Source organism: Macrobrachium rosenbergii, chromosome 12 (genome assembly GCF_040412425.1).
Source record: "Macrobrachium rosenbergii isolate ZJJX-2024 chromosome 12, ASM4041242v1, whole genome shotgun sequence".
NCBI classification, from domain to species: domain Eukaryota; kingdom Metazoa; phylum Arthropoda; class Malacostraca; order Decapoda; family Palaemonidae; genus Macrobrachium; species Macrobrachium rosenbergii.
Window position 1 is genome coordinate 85,262,982 of NC_089752.1, and position 21,686 is coordinate 85,284,667.

Here is a 21,686-nt window from a genome sequence, read left to right on the forward strand (position 1 = left end):
ATTATATATTGTTCCAAATGACAAGTAATTTAAAACATGTCTTAGATCAACTAAATTATTGACATTATCACCAAACTGTGTCTTATCTCCTATGGTAATGCCTGTTTTCTTTAAGTCTTCTGTTATTTTATCTGTTGCATTCCCAACACTTGCATGAAGATTAGCTATTGTTTTATATTGTGGGTTAAGGAATCTAGTTATGTTATATAAACTGTCAGTCTTATTTACTGGTTCCTAGAGTGATAAAAAAATTTCTTTGAATTCCTCATAGCTATTAAGTTTGCTAAAACTTGTGGAATTCAGAGTTTTGTGGGCGTCACCCTGTTCTGAACTGAAGAGAAGCAAGGCTTCATTTATTTTAGCTCTTTCATCAGTTATTCCCCCTGAAGTTATGCGACTATCTGCATCTGCGAGCCAATGATTTACTGTATAAGATTCGAGTCGACTTTTGTCAGGATTTGAATCATCCACCTGCCCACAGAAGCGTGTGGCTGTTGTTATTACAGCTGCTTGATTCATACTGCGATATTGGAAGGTGCGAGTATTATTAGTATTGTTACCATTATTATTACTGTTAGTATTATTAGAATTATTAACACTATTTTGGTTCTGGCTAGTTGTGTTATTATTGTTAGTATTTCCTTGCACTAAAGTTGAGTGGGAAATTAGTCTTGGAATTCGGCTAGGTCTGAGAGTTGACTGTCTTAAATTGTATGGTGAATGGCTAACTGTGTTCAGTAATTCGTCAAAAACTCTTTGCATTTAAAAAAAGTTATTCAAATTGAGTACACCATCTCCTGTTTCTATATAAAAAATGTTATACTATGCGCACAGTATCATAAAATAAAAGAAACTCAAAATATAACAGTAAACAAAAAAAATTAAATTCTTAAATTGAGTTCAAGTGCACAAGTAAAATAAATCCTTCAAAAGTGATCATTCATGTACACATAAAAACCTTATGCGAAACTGGGCATCATATCATAAAAAAAATCATCACAATGAGTACACAAAGTTGCATATAATTACTCAAATATTTATCACCAACCAAGTGAAAAAAAATAAGTATTTCCCTATCTAAATTATTTACTAAACAATTAATTATCATAGAGAGAATAATAATGGTAATTATGCAAAAGAAAATAATTCACTAGAGTTTCCTTAATTTTCAATTTGATAAAGAGATGTTAAATAATCTTCACTTCTTCACACATTTATAGAGAGAGAACAGTAAATCTCATTTTCTCTATAACTTATAGGTTGTTGTTATTGCTGAATTCTTTTGTAGTCAATAAGTTGTTTTTCTGTTGTTGCCACCTTCGTTGAAACACTCTGCATTTTTTTGTTACACTCATAGTGATAGTTTATTAAACACACTCGCTGCTTGTTGTTGCTGTCGATGTTTTGGCTCACTTTGTTGTTGTTAATTGTTCTATGTGTTTTGCTTCGTGATGCACCAGTACTGTTTTATGTTCGCTTCTGTTTGATGCTCTATTGTAGGATTTTTATTTCTTCAAATACGTTTTGCTTGCTGCCGTAAAATCTAAGTTCGTTTTGTAGATTTTTGTTTCACTGTAACTTAAGTAATTGCACTGATATTTCTGTTAATGTCTGTTTGTTTTGTCTCACCTTCTGGATCCAATTTAGCTGCCGCCAATTTATGTTGTGCCCAACATATTATTTTCCCTTCTTACCTGTATATTTCTTCTAAGTTGCTGAAACAGTCGTCCACAGCGTCTCTTCCATCGTCGGCCGCTTACAAGTCTGTTATTTCGAAGGGAATCATATTAAGGTAATTATATCTCTCAGAAAGGCGTAATGGAGACGAACTTGTAGTTTTTGTACTTTAATGATGAAAGTTAACTACAAACTTAAGTACAATTTATGGTTACAGTTACTATCTTGAAATCACGCTTGCTAGACAGTTCAGTTAAGTCTGTTTGGGAACACAAAAGCAAGGGAAAGTTATGTCTTCCCTTCTGGGTGGACAGAGACCCGAATACTCTTCTTCTGGCTTCTCTGGAACCCCTGGGTTTTCTGGTTATCTTCTAACTCCTCCTTCTCAGTGCCCCATTGGAAGATTTTATCTGTAAGGCCTCCCCTCGAATAGTTGATTGGGAAGGATGGTGGTGGGTGTTGTTAAAATCTCTCCTTAGAGGATTTGATTGGAAATGATCTTAGGAGGAGGTGTAAAAGACTCCTTCCTAGAATGTTTGATTGGAGAGGTGTTGAATTACATCACTTTGTCCAGCCCCAGTTCCATGGAATGTCTATGAAACACCTCCTATTGAAGGCAGGGTTATAGATATGGCTGGAATGTTAGCTTCTGACGAGGTGCTGAGTGATCCTGAGTCAGCTAAATCGCGAGGCCACAGTTTCTAGATTTTACAATCGGTTTTATGGCCCTGGGTGCGATATACTCGCTCACTGTTTTGAGTTTGTGCAAGGTGGTTTCTCGTGGTTTACGTACTCAGCACTTCTAGTCTTGTAATGCATAACAACCAAGGCTTAATTGTTGTTCTCTCTCTCTCTTCTCTCTCTTTATTCTTTCTCTCTCTGTCTCTGTCTTTATTCTTTCTCTCTCCGTCTCTCTCTTTATTCTTTCTCTCTCCGTCTCTCTCTTTATTCTGTTTATGCTTTCCTATCTAATTTTTCCCTATACCACTACAATGTAATTAGTCAATTAGCCCCATATTATCACAGGTTATGGGCCCAGAAGCTAATTGAGAAGAACAGATACTGATTTTGACAAGAGATTGAAGGTACTATTGGACTCCGTGATTCAAGATGGGTGAATCCAGCTTAGGGCCATGCGGCTTCGGAATCATGAAGTTGAAAGGGCAAGAAGACTACAAGAATTGGTGTTTCTCCATGACTAACTATTTAAGAAGACAGGGGTTGTGGTCGGCTGTGCAAGGGACCGATACGGCAGATGGGAAGGGGAGCCGCGAAAAATGAGCACTTGCCAACATCTGCCTCATGGTAGACCCTCAAAATTATCAGTATGTGAACTGTGCAAAAACAGCTAAAGAGGCATGAGAAGTTCTGAAAACGAGGTTTGAAACCAAAGGCCATTGGTTTGAGCCATGAGCCAGGCAAGGTTTCAGGATTTCAGTGATATGGAGGGCTATATTGCACACATCACTTCTCTGGGGGCAAGAAATGAAAAGTCTGGGAGAAGGAGTTAAGGACAAGTACCTGATAGCCATGATATCCCAAGGATTGCCTAGTGTAGTATGACAGTTTGGTCATGAATCTGTGTGCTGGGGAAAAGGATATGGTTTTGGATACTGTCATCACCAAACTACTGGATGATAGTCAGGGTAGGATGTCACTGGTGCTGAGTCTGGCGATCATGCTGCTTTCTTTACTAACAAGAAGTCTCCTGGCAAGAAGGGTAATGATAACAAGCAACAGAAGGACACATCCAATATGTGTTGTTGGTGCTGCCACGAAAAGGGGCATCCCATCAAGGAGTGTCCTAAGCCGAAGGGTTATGAGGCGCCTGCTGGTGAGAAGAAATCTGACAAGAAAAGTGATGGTGTTGGTAAGAAGTTTACTCCAAAGAAATCTTTTCTCTGTGCTTTGTCTACACGACTGACTGAGAGTGCGATAGTGATAGATTTTGGTGCTGAAGGGCATATGTCAACAAACATGAAATCTCTAGTGAATTACAAAGATTGTGATTTTGTCAGGATGTTGTTGTTGGTAACAATGGAAGATTAAAAGTTGCTGGTACAGGTGATGTAAAGTTGTCATCAAATAATTCAATTAATAAAATGTCAGGCGTTCTCTATGTTCCTGGCTTGAGTACTACTTTGTTGTCGGTGGGTCAATGTACTGGTCGTGGTATTAATGCCCTGTTTACGTTGAAGGGTTGTCAATATTTGCTAATGCTGATGATTGTGTTGTTAGTGGTTCAGTTTTGGGTACCGGAAGGCGACAGAATGGTTTATATCTTCTTGACTGAAAACCAGACACTAAGTCTGTTTTTGTAAGTAATGTTCAGGATTATGATCTGTGGCATCAAAGATTAGGGCATGTTGGTAGACAAAAATTGAAATTTTTGTGTTCTCATTCAAATGATGTGAAATTTACAAATGTAAATGATGACATGTGTGTTGCTTGTGCTTTAGGTAAGCAATCAAGGCAAAGTTTTCCACGTTCATTCTCAAACTTCCTGAGAGTTTTGGTGGAGCCAAGTATATGCTCACAATTGTTGATGATTATTCTAAGTTTGTCAGTGTTTATTTTTTAGTAAGTAAGAAACAAACCAAGGACAGAATTATGGAATATGTTGCTCAATGTGAAACTCAGAATGGAAAAGTACTGAAGGTTTTCAGATCTGATAATGGAGGTGAATTTATAAATAATGATTTGCGTTCTTTTTTCAAGAGTAAAGGAATTGTACAGCAGAGGTCTGTTAGGTATACCCCTGAGCAGAATGGTGTTGCCGAAAGGCAAAATAGTTCAACATTTGAGGCACCTAGAAGTATGATTTTAACGCTCAATGTTCAAAGAAATTGTGGGCAGAAGCTGTCAATACTGCTGTGTATGTTCAGAACAAAGTACCCCATACTGGTGCTAATAATTGTATTCCTGAAGAGAGCATCACTGGACTGCCTGTGAAATATTCTAATTTGAGAGTTTTTGGTTGTGATGCATATGTGCATGTACCTAAACAGGTTAGAGGTGACAAGTTGGATGCAAGAGGCAAGTGTTTGGTCTTTATTGGGTATGACAAAGGGAGCAAAGGGCATTGCTTGTTTGATCCTGATAAGCCAACGGGTATTTCTGTTGAGCATAGTGTCAAGTTTGATGAAGGTAATTTTACTGTGTGCTCTGAGGGTGTGACAGATGTACAGTAAGTGATGTTGTTTATTGCCCAGTGGGTGATTTGGTCAAGGGAAATGATATGGAGGAAGTTCCTGTTGATGGGGAAGATGATGATTTCCGTGATGCTGAACATGGTGACTTTGAGGGGGAAAGTGTAGGTAAGAAAATTAATGGTGAAATTAATGAAAATGTGGACGATAGGAGGTACCCACTGAGAGACAGAAAAAGGAAAGAGTTTCCTGATTTTGAGATGTATACTGCATTTTTGTATTGTAATGCTGTGTTTGATGATCTCTTTGAACCAAATACTGTTAGCCAGGCCCTGAAGGCAAAGAGTATTTACTGGAAAAAAGCTATGAATGAGGAGATTCAGTCTTATATAGAAAACAATGTATGGAATCTTGTTGAGAAGCCTGTTGGTGAAAATGTTTTAAAATGTAAATGGGGTTTCAAGATTAAACAGAATTGTGATGGGGATGTTGCTAAGTTCAAAGCTAGACTGGTAGCTGTGGGGTGCTCACAAAAATATGGTATTGATTTTTTAGATTATGCCCCAGTTGTTTGATATAGTACGGTGAGACTTTTCTTTTCTCTGTCTGTTAAACTTGATCTGCAAATTCACCATGTTGACATTTCTACAGCCTTTTTAAATGGTGACTTAAAAGAGGAAATATACATGTGCCCACCTGAAGCTTTTGTAACAGATGATGGTAAAGTGTGCAAACTGAATAAGGCAGTGTATGGGCTCAAACAAGCAAGTAGATGTTGGTAATAGAAAGTGCATATCATTCTGGTTGGAGTTGGTTTCAAACATTCTAAATATGAACCATTTGTCTATGTGTGGAGGGAAGGAGCCAAACTTGTCATTGTTGCACTTTATGTTGACGATTTTTATAAATATTTTTTAATGATATGTGCCATGTTGAAAAATTGAAGACTGCCCTGAGTAGCAATTTTTCTACTAAAGATTTAGGAGAAGTTTCTGAATGTCTGAGTATGAGAGTAACAAGTCAAGGACTAAAGAGAGTGTCAAGTTGGACCAAAGAGCTTATTGTGAAAAACTTTTATCCAAATTTGAAATGCTAGAATGTGTTGGTGCTAAGACTCCCATTGAAAGTGGTCTGTTGTTAGGTAAAAGTAAAGACTGTCCCAAAGATGTGCCAAATCAGCAAGCGATTGGTGGATTATTGTATTTGTCACTATGTACTGGACCAGATATTACTTACGCAGTGAATTACTTAAGTCAGTTCAATGATAATTATGATAAGGAGCACTGGCATGCTGTTCCAAGGATTTTCAGATATCTACAAGGAACTATGGAGTTTGAAATTAATTATTCAAAATCTAAAAATGATGTGATAGGTTATTGTGATGCATGTTTTGCAAATGACTTGAAAGGGAAAAAATCTGTCAGGATATGTTTTTAAACTCTGTAATGGTCCTATTAGTTGGGAGAGTAGAAAGCAGGAAGTGACAGCGTTGTTGAGTACTAGAAGGAGTACATAAGCATTACCCATGCATGTAAGGAAGTAGTGTTTTTGAGGGGTTTTCTTTTTGAATTGTGTAGTAGATCTGGAAGTGTTTTGATGTATAGTGGTAATATGAGTGCACTGAAGTTGACTGAGAGTGAAGGCTTTCATGCCAGAACCAAACATATTGATGTGAGGTATCATTACATAAGAGAATTGTGTAGATTTGAGAAAGTGTCTCTGTGCTATATGTCAACCAAAGATATGTTGGCTGATGTACTCACTAAGGGTCTAAATGCACAAAGTCATGTCAAATGTATAAGGGGAATGGGAGTTGGGTGACGTGAATGTCTCGATTAAGGAAGTGTGTTGTGAATTTGCAACAGTTGGCAGTATTGTAATCTGCAACATTCATTTGTTTTTTTGTCTATGGGGTCCACATTGTAAAACCCTTTTTGTGTCAGTTAGTCATGAATAAACTCTCACCTAAGGAAGATGTGTGTTTCATCTATCTGCCTCAGTCCTTGGAAACTGAATATGTAATTAGTCAATTAGCCCCATATTATTACAAAATTATTTATGAATTATACAGAGAGAGAGAGAGAGAGAGAGAGAGAGAGAGAGAGAGAGAGAGAGAGAGAGAGAGAGGGAGAGAGAGAGAGAGAAGGTGTTCTTATGTTAGACATCAAAAGACGGAAATTCATGATTGAGAAAGAGAGAGAGAGAGAGAGAGAGAGAGAGAGAGAGAGAGAGAGAGAGAGAGAGAGAGAGAGAGAGTATGTAGAAATCCTTTGACATGCTGTGGGCAACAATTGACATATTTGACAGCTTTGGCCTTGCCCCTCTCTCCAAAGGTTTCACAAAAGATCGGGAAATGATATTTGTTTGTTTAAAATATCACATAATTTACTATAGAAATGTATAAATTTTGTAATTACAGTTATATTATTATTATTATTATTATTATTATTATTATTATTATTATTATTCATTTAATCTTATTAATCTTATTAATATTTAAAAATTATTACTTGTTATTAGGTAAATCATCTATTTATCATACAAAACAAATAAACATACATGCAACCATAAAAAATCTCTCATCTCAGTAAGAGAGAGAGAGAGAGAGAGAGAGAGAGAGAGAGAGAGAGAGAGAGAGAATTATTTTTATTATTTAATGTTATTTAATTTACTCATAAAAGCTTGAAAAATTGTAAATTACATAAAAATGCCAACAAACACTTTTGCAGGGTTTCTCGAGGATTCACAAATGTTGCATGTCTGTGAAAAAATTGCATATGACAATTAGTTAGGTTCCAATGAAAAGTTTGCATGTCAGTGAATTTGTGCAACTCGAATCTTGTACGATCGAGATATTACTGTACGTTTTTTGCCCACTGCTCTAAAAGAGTAAATGAATTTAGAGTTTCAATTTTTTTGTGAGGTAAAACCTCACAAATTATTACATGTTTCACAGACTATGTGTTATCTTTCCAGATGGCTGTAGAATGCATCCTGGAACAATGGAATACACTGACTTTGTATTTTAGAGAGAAGCATCTTCAAGAAAGATTAATAATGGTAAGTGATATTCTGCACACTTTACGTGACCCTTCAATGCTGCTTTACTTTAAATTTCTTGAATTTGTTCTTCCAAAGTTCACTGCATTTAATCTAATGTTCCAAAGCCCACATATATTACTTACCCAGAGTGTGCTATTGTATTCAGAATTACTGAAAAACTACATGAATAAGCAGTTTGTTAATTCTCTTTCTGATATATCAACTATTGATGCAGCTGAAAAGGGACATTTTATTCCTCTTAAGAATATATACCTGGGGCCATATTTTCATCTTTTGCAAAAGGACCAGCATAAAGACCAAATTATGGTGGACATTGTTCGAAATCGTTGCCGGAACTTCCTCATTGTAGCTTGTCAAGAAATCAGGAAGAGATTTCCATTGAGTAAAAATGAATCCGCAGGGAAATGTTCTGTTCTTGACATTAATCATGTAGTAGGTGAGCGTGTCCATATAAACACCCCGACATTGATAGATTTAGTACAATCCTTCCCGGGAGTATATTCCGGTGACTTTCAGTTGTTAGATGATGAATGGAGGCGTCTTCCAGCAGTACAAATTCTCGATAGCTTAAAATACTGTGATAATGTGGAAAGTTTCTTCAAAATGCTTAATAATTTTACAGCTAAGCCTCGTAGTTCAAGCTTTAGAACATTGTCTGAGTTTGCTCTGAAGATTCTTTCACTGCCAACATCCAATGCAGACGCTGAACGAATTTTCGCAAAACTAAATCTAATAAAGACATAACAACGCAACAAACTGTCTGACACCACGTCGGCTTCATTGATAACCCTTGCTTAAATAGTGCAAACTCAAGGAAAACTATATGAAAAATCAAAATTTATTAAACTGCTTGCAATGCACTGAAGAATGCGAGGTAGTGAGTGGTAGCATCTTCACTCCACTCTGCAAGGATTATCAGCTGATGTTACATTTCTTGAGTAAATGCAACAATACCCTACCACCAATATAACCCCATAGTCACGTTCATATTTATTTTCTTTATTTCAGATATTCCCAGGGAACTGTAATATACTTAATAATAATATTATTGCTGTAATTGTATCATTCATAGTGTCGACAAAATCCTCTGTGGGGATTTTGCCGACAAAACCTTTCATCTAGTCAGGTATAGAGATCAGTAGAAATAGCAAATGAGCTGTAATGAATTACGTGGCGAATAATGAGTGCGTGGAAGACTTTCGTGATGGTTCTGATTTGAAATGATGTTACTATTTCTTGTGGTACATGTACTGTGTTATTGAGGAATACGCTATATGTTGCACTTTTGATTAGTTAGAGCTATGGAACTAAGAAATTTGCTTACAGTAATTAACGTAGTTAAAAACTTGAAATTTCTGCAGAGGACTCTCTTTGGCTAAGCCAAGTCGAAGCAAGCGCTCCCCTCACTCATTCTTCTAGCACCAAGTAGATCAGACGTGTTTTTGTGTGTCCTGTCTTTCCCAGGCAGTCACTTGCTAGATTGACCACGAGACTTTAGGTAATTATAGTAACTGTAATCGGATTTAATCGATGCCCATTTCAGCTTTTGTGCTGAATTGAAAAGTGCCACAAAGCAGCACAGCATTGGTGAGCCCAATGGGCAAAATTCTAGGCTCGATTAAATAGAGATATCAGTGAAATTGTAGCAAACGTAATGTAACTTTTGTTCCTTGATTCAGCCGCCACATGTTCCTCGTTCAGTTCGTATTAACGTTAAGGTGTTGTAAATTTGCATATATTTTTCATAGCAACGTAACTTTAAATAGCTTGGGTACGTTTTTCGTGTTATAGTTTATTTTTTTAATAAAATTTAGAAAGTGTACTCGTGTTTTGTGTAGCCACCATCTGTTTGTGCTGGTTCGAAGCCACACTTTGATTATGTATCCTTGCCCAGAACAACGGGTGAGAGCCATTATTAAATGAGTTATCGATGGGAAAAATTCTCGACACATAGTTCACACCATTTCATTCTACTGTAATAGTATGACTGGCTCTAAGGTTGTTAATCTGTCACTGCCTGCATGTAACCAATACCTAACCCCCATTTTTAATTAGTTTCACCTGTACCAATTGTACAGACTAACTGATTATCTTATTCATTGCAGTCTCCTTTATAATAGTGCCTAACATCAACAATAATTAGTACTACCATAACTGACTACAATCTTTGTCTCTTTATTCACCTGTGCTCAATCGTCAATTAAATCATATCCTACATAATTCTCATCTAAAATATATATATATATATATATATATATATATATATATATATATATATATATATATATATATATATATATACGCTTATTGTTTGTTATGTTTTGCTATAAAGCAATGATTCGGAATAAAAAGAGAAATAATGTATATATTTATGTTTATGTTTTATATTTCATGAGTATTGTCAAAGGAATTATATTTTTCTTGATATTTCTTACTGTTATAAAATATGTTTACCTGAATTTTCTGTTGTTTCATTCATACCTGAGAAAATTATTAATAGAATTGTACATTTTATCAAAAAAGCATTGATTATTTTATTGCTATATTCGTTTTAGAAATACCGTTTTAGTGATTAAACACCTTTTACTCACCTCATTAATTTATGAAATCTACGCCAATTCCAGTTCACCAACAAAGAAATGTAATTACCTGTATCTGGACATTAAAAGCAAAATAAGTTAAAAAATGTACTCCAGGAATATTCATGAAATCACATATTAGTTTTGGTGAAGATCGTGAACAGGATCATAGATACTACTGTATATTATTTATTTTGAATTATGCAAGAGTAGTCCTGTACTGTATGATAACCTTATAGCGGTGCGTGGACTGCAGACTGCAGAGTTAGGCTCCCACTAAAGTGCAGAGATCATGGCAACACTGGACACGAGTGCCATGAGAGCTCAGTGGCTCTGTTAACTACCTGGACCTTCTATGCCCCTTACTTCTCTTCTTCCTTGATTTCCTTCAAACCTTAGGCTGAGGGTACCTAGCTGGAACCTGAGCACCTGTCTCTAGAGGAGACTTAGAGGACTCTTGGGCTAGGTCAGGGCCCTCAACAGAACTACTTTTGGGACCTAGACCTGGAGTTACTATGGGTGATGACGAAGAAGAGGGTACTGTAAGTGCAAGAGGCTCGCAGGTTTCAAAGACCAACTCAGGCATGGGTTGCAAGGCTGCACCAGGGGACGAGCTTCTGATGAGGTTAGGGGAATCCGGGGAAAACCCTACTAAACTTCTGGCTGGCTCTCGGCTGGACACTGGTAGCGGGGCCAGACTGGTGGGCGGCAGGGTGGCCAGACTGGGATCTCCTGAAGGGAGATCGACAGCACGCTCTGGCACTGACTCTAAAGGTAGGCTCAGGCACAGGATTTGGAGAGGAGATGTATGCGGCATCGGGGCCAAGAGTGCTGGATGTCCAAGTTTGTACATTTTTTGTAAGGAACCAGGATCTGGCTCAGATGTGGGCTCAACAACCAGACTGGGAGGAGCACTCCACTGGCCAGATGTAGACACTGGCTGCAGCTCAATGGCAGGGCTGGAATGAACATCAACACCTGACAGAGACTCACAGGGGGGCAGGACTCATGGAAGGCCTGGGAATGGGCTGGAAAGAGGAGCCCCTGTCCTAGGAGGAGGTCATAGCCTCCAGGAATTTTATTGGCTACTCCAAGCGTACAAATCCTACTTTTATGGGGCATAGTGACCCTCAAAAAAAGAAAAAGACAGGCAGGAAAAAAAGAAAGAGAAAGAAAGACCAGAGAAGGAGAAAGAAAGACAGGAGAAGGAGAAAGAAAGACAGGAGAAGGAGAAAGAAAGGCAGGAGAGGGAGAAAGAAACAGCTCATTAGCTTGCAGTGGCAGCTCATGACAGGAGCAACACCCCAACACCTTCTCCTCACTCAACCCTCAGCAGTGTGGGCACCCTCATAAGAAAATGGGATGAAGCTGAGCCTGAAGCCTGTCTCGACCATATTGAAAAGGTCCCGACAACCTATCAGCCCTCTACCAAGAAGTGTCTCTGATCCTGGGCTGGCACCTTGAAGGGAAGGGTGCCATTGCCTTCATTGCTCTCCCCCCTGAGGATCAAGGAAGTCTTACCCTTGTCTGCCAAGCTATCATAAAAAGCTTTTGAAATAACTCCCAACCTTTGGAGGAAAAGGTGGAGAAATATGCCCAAGGAATCAGGCCAAGCCTGGCCTGAGTGGATCTTCAAAAAGACCCAGGCCCTAAAACGATGGCTAGAATCTCTGAAGGCCACTAGTGTGGAGGATGTCCTCGAACTCTTCCAGCTCGAGGACTTCTTATTTTATGCCCTGCCAGCTCTTGCCACTCATCTATGTGATTAGGTGCCTAAAACAGTGGTCGAGTGCTGCCGCTGGGCTGACATATGGGATACTCATCATTCCCATATTAACTCCCATGGATGAAAATTATATCCCTCCTCGCCTGCCTCGACCAACTCCCAGCAACCTAATAAGAATGGGACACCCCATAAGAAACCCGTGTGTGGATATTGTAAGAGAACAGGACACTCCACCAAACAGTGCCGTTTGAAGGCTGGGAATCAGCCAGACGCCCCCTCTATGTCCTCAAATGGGACAACACCACGAGCCACACCTGGGTCGTGGACGAAGGGTAAAGGACCTGCTCCCTCCAATGGGACAGTGCCAGGTAAAGATTATAGTCGGACTTGTTGCTCCGCTTGCAGTCTATGGGCACTCTGCCCAGTGGGCAAAATACCCTAATAACAATAAGTCAAGTACTCTTGCCCTTGCCTTGGCAGTCACCAACCCAACATCCTTAGGTCCTCCAGCCCAGGGTCTCATTTATGTGGCACTTCCCTGAGGTAGGTGCCCTGCCAGCCAGGTCAAGGCATTTGATGACTCTGGTGCACAAATGTCCCTCATAAGGGAAGACAGAGTTCCCTGTGGAGCTATCATTAACAGACATAAACTTGTCATGATTGAAGGTATCAATCACTTTAAGATGATACTTCTTACTGTCAAGTTGAGGATCATGAGACCTCATAGATCTGAAATCTGCGACCTCGCAGTCGCTAGATACATTCCTAGAGGTTATGATATCCTCCTGGGACAGGACTTCCAGTTCCCCTTTAAGTTACAGCAATCCAGGGGACCAAATCCCCCAAATCATTCATTAGGCACGAGTAAGCCTCAAACCCTGCATCCGTTCCACTGCCAGTGCCACCTGAGTGTTTGTGCAGTGGCCCCCTCCACAAAGATTGATGCCTGATCCCATTCTGGTGCCTGGCCCTGACCCAGTGCCTGTGCCAGGGCCCCAAACAGATCCCCCTCCAGGAGATCCCACTCTTGATTCACAATCTCTGCCAGTGTCACTTGGGTGCACTGAGCAGTGCCAAGCTCCATCCGTCCTGAATGACGAGCAAATTCCAAATCAATTATTAGTGCCTGACCCTGTCTTACTGCCAGCGCCAGAGCACGTCCCCGATCTCCATTCCAAAGATCCCAGTCCGGGCCCTCTCTCTTCTCCTGGCTTGGCTCCGCTACCAATGCCAGTAAGAGAGACTGATCCTTCTGACCACAGCGGAAGCTCACCCCAAAGCATGACCTTGCAACCTGTGCCTGAGCTGGTCACTCTTACCTGCAAGCCTCTCACGCCCCCCACGACCACTTCCACTCTGTCTCAGTCCACTGCAGACACAACAGTGAGTAAGGATTCTGCCATGTCTCAAATGGCCGATGAACTCAAGGAACTGTGACTGGTGGCACTCAAATACCCTCCCCGGGCTTGGTTCCACCGATTCCCCAACTGAGACAAACCATCACAGTAAGAGAAGTCTGTGGAGGAAATACCACGGGCATGGGTAATTCCAGGTAGCTTAAAAAGAGCCCCTGAGGCTCTCCTGGCACCTGTGCCAAAATTTTGCCATCCCTTTTCTCTATGAACAGGATGTCAGGGTCCTTCACCTATCTATTTTCCTTATAACTCTATCCCTTATTCTTTTCCTTTGACACTTCCCTTCTTTACTTTTGATTATTACTCACATTTATTTTTTTTCCCTTACCAAGGCCCCATTTTACTTTAATTCCCTCTGCCAATGCAGAGTGCCAATGACAGATATGCTAGTTGTATAAGTCCTACAACTTCCCTTCCATGCCTAAGGCAGCATGGTGCATTTTAAAATACAATATGCCATTGCCATTAGTTATTATTATATGAGTGCCAACTTGGCACAGTGCCATTATTGTAGATGCTGACAAATGATTCTGCCAGAGGAGCCGCGCCCTCTAGCTACCTTTGTTGCCTTCTTGGGCTAAAGAATGAACCTAGCCATTTTCCATAGGCTAAGGAATGTAATTTCGGCATATTTAATCATCATCTTTTATTAACGATCATTGATTACTCTGAATCTGTCACCTATTCTCTTCGTAAATCTCTGTAATAAATCTCGAGTCTCAGACCCACGACCTTGTGTTTATAGTGCCCGAATGGCACTGAGCTGTTGCTCAAGTATCGTGGAAATACCTAACTAAGCCCACGTGTACCTTATTGTAGTGCCTCTTCAAGCAGACTAACTGCATATGTGCAAAATTCGTAACTGATTATTATTAAGAGTGCATGAAGTATCTCTAGAATTAATCTATGATTAATTCATTATTTTAACTATACCATTACGTTGTGAAAGTATTCTGATTAATGCTGCCTTAACATAATAAGAATTTAATGATAAGAATATGTCATTTCTAGCTGCAAGTATTTATTCTGCATTAACGTAAATGTCAGTGTTGCTTTGTCTTTTGAAATTAATTGCTACACAGAAGTTTAAGTTAAATTATAAGGCACCAAAGGGAAATGAGAGAGAAGTAAAGTAAAGTCTTTAAGTGAGTTTGCTTGCTGGTAATCATTCTCACCCGATCTGGGGTGCGAATGCTAACTTGGTTGGGGAGGTGCAACGGATGGGACCTATTCCTAGCCATCTCACTGGTTTTTTTTACTTCTGTAACATAGCAGAGAGAGAAATAAAACTAATTTCAATTGTTTTAATTACTAGAACTGTGGGTTTCCACTCGCCCCTTCATAACTCTCTCCTTCATTCCCCAAAATGATTAAGCCTAACTCTTCTCTCTGTCCAATGACTGCCTAAGGCCTTGATTTCCAGGTGACTGTCGTACCTTCTGGGTGTCAAGCAGCAGCAAGGGAGGAGCCAAAAAAAAAAAAAAAGAAAATCAGCGCGGCTGCTATGTTAACCATCCACGAGGTTGACTGTTGCCATGTGGCCTATATAGAAAACGTGACAAAGATTGACCTTTGTGCCACTTACCAGACACAAAAGGCGTAATCTCTGAAGGTTATTTATAAACGATGCAACGGAAATCAAGAGAGAGAAGCACTCCGAACGCCACCAAGGACAGATGTCCTTAACCTTGCCTGACCCTTGAACCTTCCATGTGTTCAACCCCAGGGCTCGAACCAGTATACTTTGTAGTGGCATCTTAATTCCTTCCTCCATTGCCAGCGCCCTATCGAACGAGGACACTGTCATCTTGACGAAGGTAATGTACCGGAATAAGGTTTCTTAGTCAATCACGATTCCTGTTATTTCTCTGTCTGATTTTTCATTTATTTTCCATTGTGCGATCACTTTCAGTAATTTGTGTTGGAGCATTCGGTGTTAACGTAACTATGCATTTAGTGTTGAAACGAGTTATTTGGCACCATCGGTGCATTTTCCTCAGTACCCTTTGAGCGTCTTATTATTCTCGCAAGTAACCGTCTTGCATATATTGCAGATAGGCCTCGACTGTGGAATCTCTTGGCTCTATCCATGTGTAGTCCCCCTTCTACCACTACTGCGATGTTACCTGTTATGAAGACATCATTGGCGTAGAATATTTATTCCGTGTAGGGTTCATTCATTTAGCAGGCCCTTATTATTACCTGCCCAATAATTCGTCATTCCTCTGATCTCTGTTTGTTATGTAAATATAATTAGTTAAGAGAACCCTTGAGTTTATGTAATTTTCCCTCACATGAAGAAGGCCCTAAGCCACAGATTTTCCCTCGTTGTCTACGAATTGTCCTAATGTTGAGTCAGATGTGTAATAAATATAAGGAACTCCCTGCGTTCATCCGTTGCCACCCAGAATCAGGTAAGTGTCCCTCGGACATTCGTAGAAATATATATGCACTTTTAGAACATTTTTGTTTTGCTATTAATGCTAACAGCAGATCTTTAAAATTAATGATAAGTGATTCTGACATTTAACTTCTGCAGGAAGTAAAAATGAGCGTTATATGTTTTTAACTTGCCTGTTATGTTAACTAGCTTTGGATTTCCTTCTCTTTATGAAATGAATGCAAAATTTACATTTCCCAAAAGTCTATACAAAATCTGTCTTTATAAAATCCAGATGCCATTGATTACAACCATTATTTTTTCCTGTTTTTAGGAATAGGAAACAGGAAGTAGGTACTAATTTATTCAAGCAAAAAGTAAATAAAATGTAATATAAAATAATTCAGTTTCCTTGCATGACGTAAATTTTACCAAATACAAATAATTTTGGCATGACTTTTTCATTAACTACTGGACAATTTAAAAGAATACTTGAGGAGTTTAGAAGATAAAAAGATACCTATTCATGGGTTACATTACAATTAGAATAAAGTACTTGGTTTGATAAATTTTTCTCAAAGATGAGAAATTAAGAGGTACAATTTGAGATGAATACTGATTTGATGAGTCAATGAACCTGTTAAATTAAACTTCAGGATCATTGTCTACTTGTTGATACAACAACGTTATGTTACGGACGCGGGAGTCGGGAGAGCATATCTTTTTGATGGTGTAAAATTGATGCAAGACTTTGGCGGTTAACACATTCAGATGCCAATATTCTGTTCCTGATTTTTGTCTTGTACAAATTAATCTTACTAAAAACCCTTTCACACTCGGCATTTGAGTGAGGTAAACTAAGGACGCAAAGTGCAAAATTGGCTAGGTCTCAAAAGTCATTGTCCTTGTCGTGAAAAAATTGGATCCGTTTTTCTCGGCAATCCTTCACAACGTTCAGGATAAGAGAGGGGGAGTAGCAAGCAGGCGGACGAACAGTGGTTCCCCCTTTTTTTGTGAAAATACCATAGAAAAATTCTTGGCATTGTGATTTTTTACATAAATACCATCACTTATACTAACAGAACTCAGCTTTTAGTAAATAAAGATTAAATTTGAACAAAATATCCAATGTAAATAATTTAATTGGCAATACGAGGTGTCGAGGGACTATGCAAAGGTGCGCTCCGCGTCTTTTATCGGGGACACCAAGAGAACAGGTAGGAAGGAGTCTTGTACACCTCGCAATTTCTCAGCAAAGAGCCAGCACATATAGCGTGCTTATGTAATCTCTTTGTATTTTTGTCTTCTGCGACTTGATATCGTTAAAGTTTATCCAAGGCATTGCTTAATGATCCAGAAATAACGCAAAAATATAATTGTAGCCTTTTTGGGTCGATGTCGCCAATTTTTCTGGACCTTCTGTTTGATGTTTGCAGGTTTTTGCAATTCAGGCCAGATTATCGTGAATCAACTAACACCTCGACTTAGAACTATTTCCACCCAAAATTTATCAGCAGGCACTTTACTATCAGATTCAGTTGTTGCTCTAATACTAGAAAAGATTCTTCACTGATCATCTGTCTTTTGTATTTTTCTTGGTGGTGCCGCCTGCTCATCCGTTTCATCCGGGTCTGCTATGTCACTATTTGGTATTGCAAAAAATCATAAGTGGTAGAAAAACTAAAAGTGTAAGGCGGAACTCATTAGGGTACCTCCCCTCCAACTGGTAATTAATTGGCTCGAAGCCTTGAACTGCTCTGTCCTTGCCAACACTCCTTGGCCCTCGAGGCCGGGTGGCAAGTTCCATACATGTACAGTAGTACCATGTACACAAGAAATTCAGGGAAAATCGTGTCGAGTCGAAAAGCTTCATGCAATGCTTACAATGATGGCACTTGAGGTGAGTTATCACTCTTCAACTCTTGTTTTACTTTAAACCAAAATGTATGGATTGTATGGTATTAAAACTTCAAGCAGTGAGTATTAGGCTTAGTGCTTTAAGAAAAACAGAAAATATTATACCAACAAACGTTTTCTGATCACAAAAAATTGATATATTTCTTGTTAGAACAGTGCTTCAGTTGTTACGTTGACTTCAGCTTACCATACCTAATAGAGGCTAAAATATCACTCGCAAGCCAACGCATAATCACCCTTAATGTCCTCTGGCTGTGGCCAAACGTTTACATTCATAACGTTTGCTATCGACATTCAGAACATGTATTCAAACCTAACTTATGAAATCTGGTATGATATATTTAAAAAAAAATATTTTGATGAAATATTTTGATAAAATGTTTGTGGTAATTAAAAAAAATATGATTTAGGTAAAATACATTTTTCAATTCCCAAAGCTCGAAATTATCGTACAAAAGCGTACGATGCCTAAGGTATGTTAATTAATGTACGAATGGCAATCCTGGTTGAGATTGTCTTCGACCTTGGGTAGACGTCGTCTGCCCAGAGTAGGCGGTCGTCGTCTGCTCAGGCTAGGAGGGCGGTGGCCGGTAATAAAGTCACAAGAAAGAAAGCCACAATTTTGGCTAGGAAAAAAAGTCACTGGAAAAAATTAATTTATGGTGGCAATTATTAAAGTAATAAAACAGAAAATATTTTGGATCTTTCCTAGATAGTGACCCCCAAGGGTTTTTGGAGGTCATTATCTAGGACTAACATTTCTTGGGGGTCATTATCTTTATGATATTTACAGTCTTTTGTTTATGTTTTTACTGTCATCCCCAGCGGGCTTGTAGTATACACGCCGCAAAGGTGGATACATAGCGGGTTACAACCCTTGGGGGTCACTATCTAGGAAAGATTAACGTGGCTTTTTTCCTGTGACTTTTTTACCTGTGACGTTTTTTTACCTGGTTTCAGAGGGCATAGCGTAGGAGTGCTCCATTTGTCTGTTGAATCTGTCACCATATGTCGCCAGTGTGGCGTATGTTAATTGATATATAACCCACATAATACAACTCTTCACTCTTACCTGTGGAAGAATAAATGATGGTCTTTTGATGCATGAGGTGACATCCCATCTTTCGTCGTCGTAGGTCGATGATGCTTTTGGATAGTCTATATCTTCTCTAATGCGTTCTTTATTGCAGAACTTACATCGTAGCAAGAGTATACAAAATATACGAGCGTATTGAATAGGATCATAACAAACATATGAGCGTCAATTATAAAGATTCTTATCCTACGTACATGAGGCAGAACTTCAGGATCGGAGCCTGTGTGTTGGATTCAATACTAATTACAACGATAATTATTGGTTACACGTATACATTACAGTATTACGTTCCCTTGATCATTACATGCGGTGTTACATAATCATCTTGCACTTACTTTATGACAATGGTGAGTTGGTAGTTTGTCAAGAACTAACTATTTCATTAATCTTAAGTGCCAGATTGGTGAATTGGTCATTAAGCTTCATAAGTAAGTGCTTTTTTTGCTTTTATTTTTGTCCCTTCAGCTATGTGTCCATTTGGCTTTGAGTCCTTTTGGCATCGTGGGTTCGACTTCTTTCGTTCGGCAAAAGTGCCATTGGCATCCCATCCGAGCACGGCCTACAGTACGCTACACTGGTGGTGCTGTGCTCAGACCCAAACACAGAGCTTAGAATAGGAAGACCTGCCCTTTGAAGACAAATCATATATATTTTCTTGAATGAGGATGGATTGGGGCATGGACGTATGGGTCCTACACAGGGCCAGATCCACAGCTGTGGGGGCCCCGGGGCACATCATTTGTGGGGGCCCTATATCCAGTTGATTTATTTATTTTATTTTATCTTATTATTATTATTCTTTTTTTTTAGTGAAGTGGAGAGGCGAGTACAGTGAGCATTTTCCACCTGGGCAATTCTGGGTTATACTGAGGACTATTATTGGCAAAAAATGAACAACTCTTAGTATTCAGATTATGTAGTTATTATAGAATATGTAATCTCCACATATAGGAAGTACCGTAGCTAAAGAAACACCAAGGAAGCTTCTGCATTATTATTATTTAACTAATTTACAGGAACAGAGCAGGTTTACGTACTTTCTGACAGGCAAAAGTTGTAATTATTGTCTGAAAATCTATTTCCCGAAGAATATCACTTTCAATACTCATTATAGCCAACCATGAAAGACGACTCTGGCTCATTGACGTTCTCAGTCGGTTTTTTATTATTTTCATCTTGGAAAATGACCTTTCACCACTGCAATTGGACACCATTAATACTAAATAGATTCTCAACAAGATTTCAACATTACGAAAAGTTGCCTGTAAGCCACTGTCAAGGAGAATTTTGTAGAAGTAGAGTTCTCCTGGAATTTTTTCATTGTCTTTTCTGTCGAGTTTTACCAATTCAACACACTGAACGAGTTCATCTTTGAGACTGGGCTCTAGGTCACCTTTGTAAAAACTCACAAGACTAGCTGCAGCTGAACTGATCTCATCAGCATCCTTCTCTTCTAGGCGATTGAGGCATCCAAAGCGCTCACATACAACATCATAAGCAGCTATTCTGTCACTCAGAGATTGGACAATTTGGTCAGTAACTGGAAGGAAACTGTTTGCACGAAAATTTACCTTGGGACTCATCTGGGCATCCTCTGCTTTACCATAATCAAGTGGATTAAGACGCACGTTCCTCACACAATGGCGAACTTCAGTATACTCTTCTGTTCCAGACAGTCTGATTCCAGCTGCTTCACATTCCTCATATTTTTCTCTGTTTGTTTCAATAAATGTTTTCAAAGACTTGAGTGCTTTCACTGCAGTACTGAGAACCATTTTAGGATCTTGTAGAAAATGGTTTGTTGCACTGAATCTTTCTAGGATGTCATTCCAAAATGTAGCATAAATGGCTATTTCTAATTTACCCATTTTATCATATAAATTACATGCTTCATTCCGAGCCACAGACTTGTTTTCCTCATCAGTCATTATGTCATAAAGAGCCTCTCTCATCTCTCTGTAACCACGCACTATAGCCTTTGTTGCATCTGCTTTGCAAGACCAACGAGTTTCATTTAGTCGCTTGGGAACATACAGCTGCTTATCAGCTCTTGTTAATTTTTCTTTGAGAGTAGCATAGCGTGCCGTGGATGCTGTGAAAAACAAATAAATTTGTTGAACAAAGTCAAAATAGTAAATAGCTGCAGAACATGTATTAACTGCTGCCTTTCCCACTAAATTAAGGGAATGTCCAAAGCATGGCACAAACTCTGATAATGGATTCTTGTCTTTGATGAAGGCTTGCATTCCTTTATACTTTCCGCTCATATTAGCAGCATTATCACAGGACTGCCCTCTGCAATCTTTGAGATCAATATTGTGGCCCTCTAAAAATTGAAACAGGGCTTTGGCCATATCAGAACCATTGTGACCTCGATTGTCCATGAATGTCAGGAACCTTTCTTTTGGCAATGTGTCTTCCTATATATATAGCGTATGACTAAAGTTAGTTGATCAATGTGACCCTCATCTGGGGTTGAGTCAAGAGAAATAGAATAATATTTTGACTTCTTGATTCTTGATATTATTTCTTGCAGTACATGTTCGCCCATTATTCCAATGACTTCACAAATTGTAGAGGAGAGATAATTTGGGTGACCTCGTCCTTTATTTGCATGCAGTTTGATGTGAGTTGCAAGAAATGGATCATACTCTGATAGGAGTTCCAATATACCAAGAAAATTC

At 39.0% G+C, this 21,686-nt stretch overlaps 1 protein-coding gene across 1 annotated transcript; it reads right to left on the minus strand.

Moving 5' to 3' along the window:
* Positions 1-20,012: 20,012 nt before the first annotated feature.
* LOC136844119 (zinc finger MYM-type protein 1-like) lies at positions 20,013-21,386 on the minus strand. The gene has a single exon (XM_067113133.1). The coding sequence runs from the start codon at positions 21,384-21,386 to the stop codon at positions 20,013-20,015; it is 1,374 nt and encodes a 457-aa protein (XP_066969234.1).
* Between the last annotated feature and the right edge of the window lie 300 nt (positions 21,387-21,686).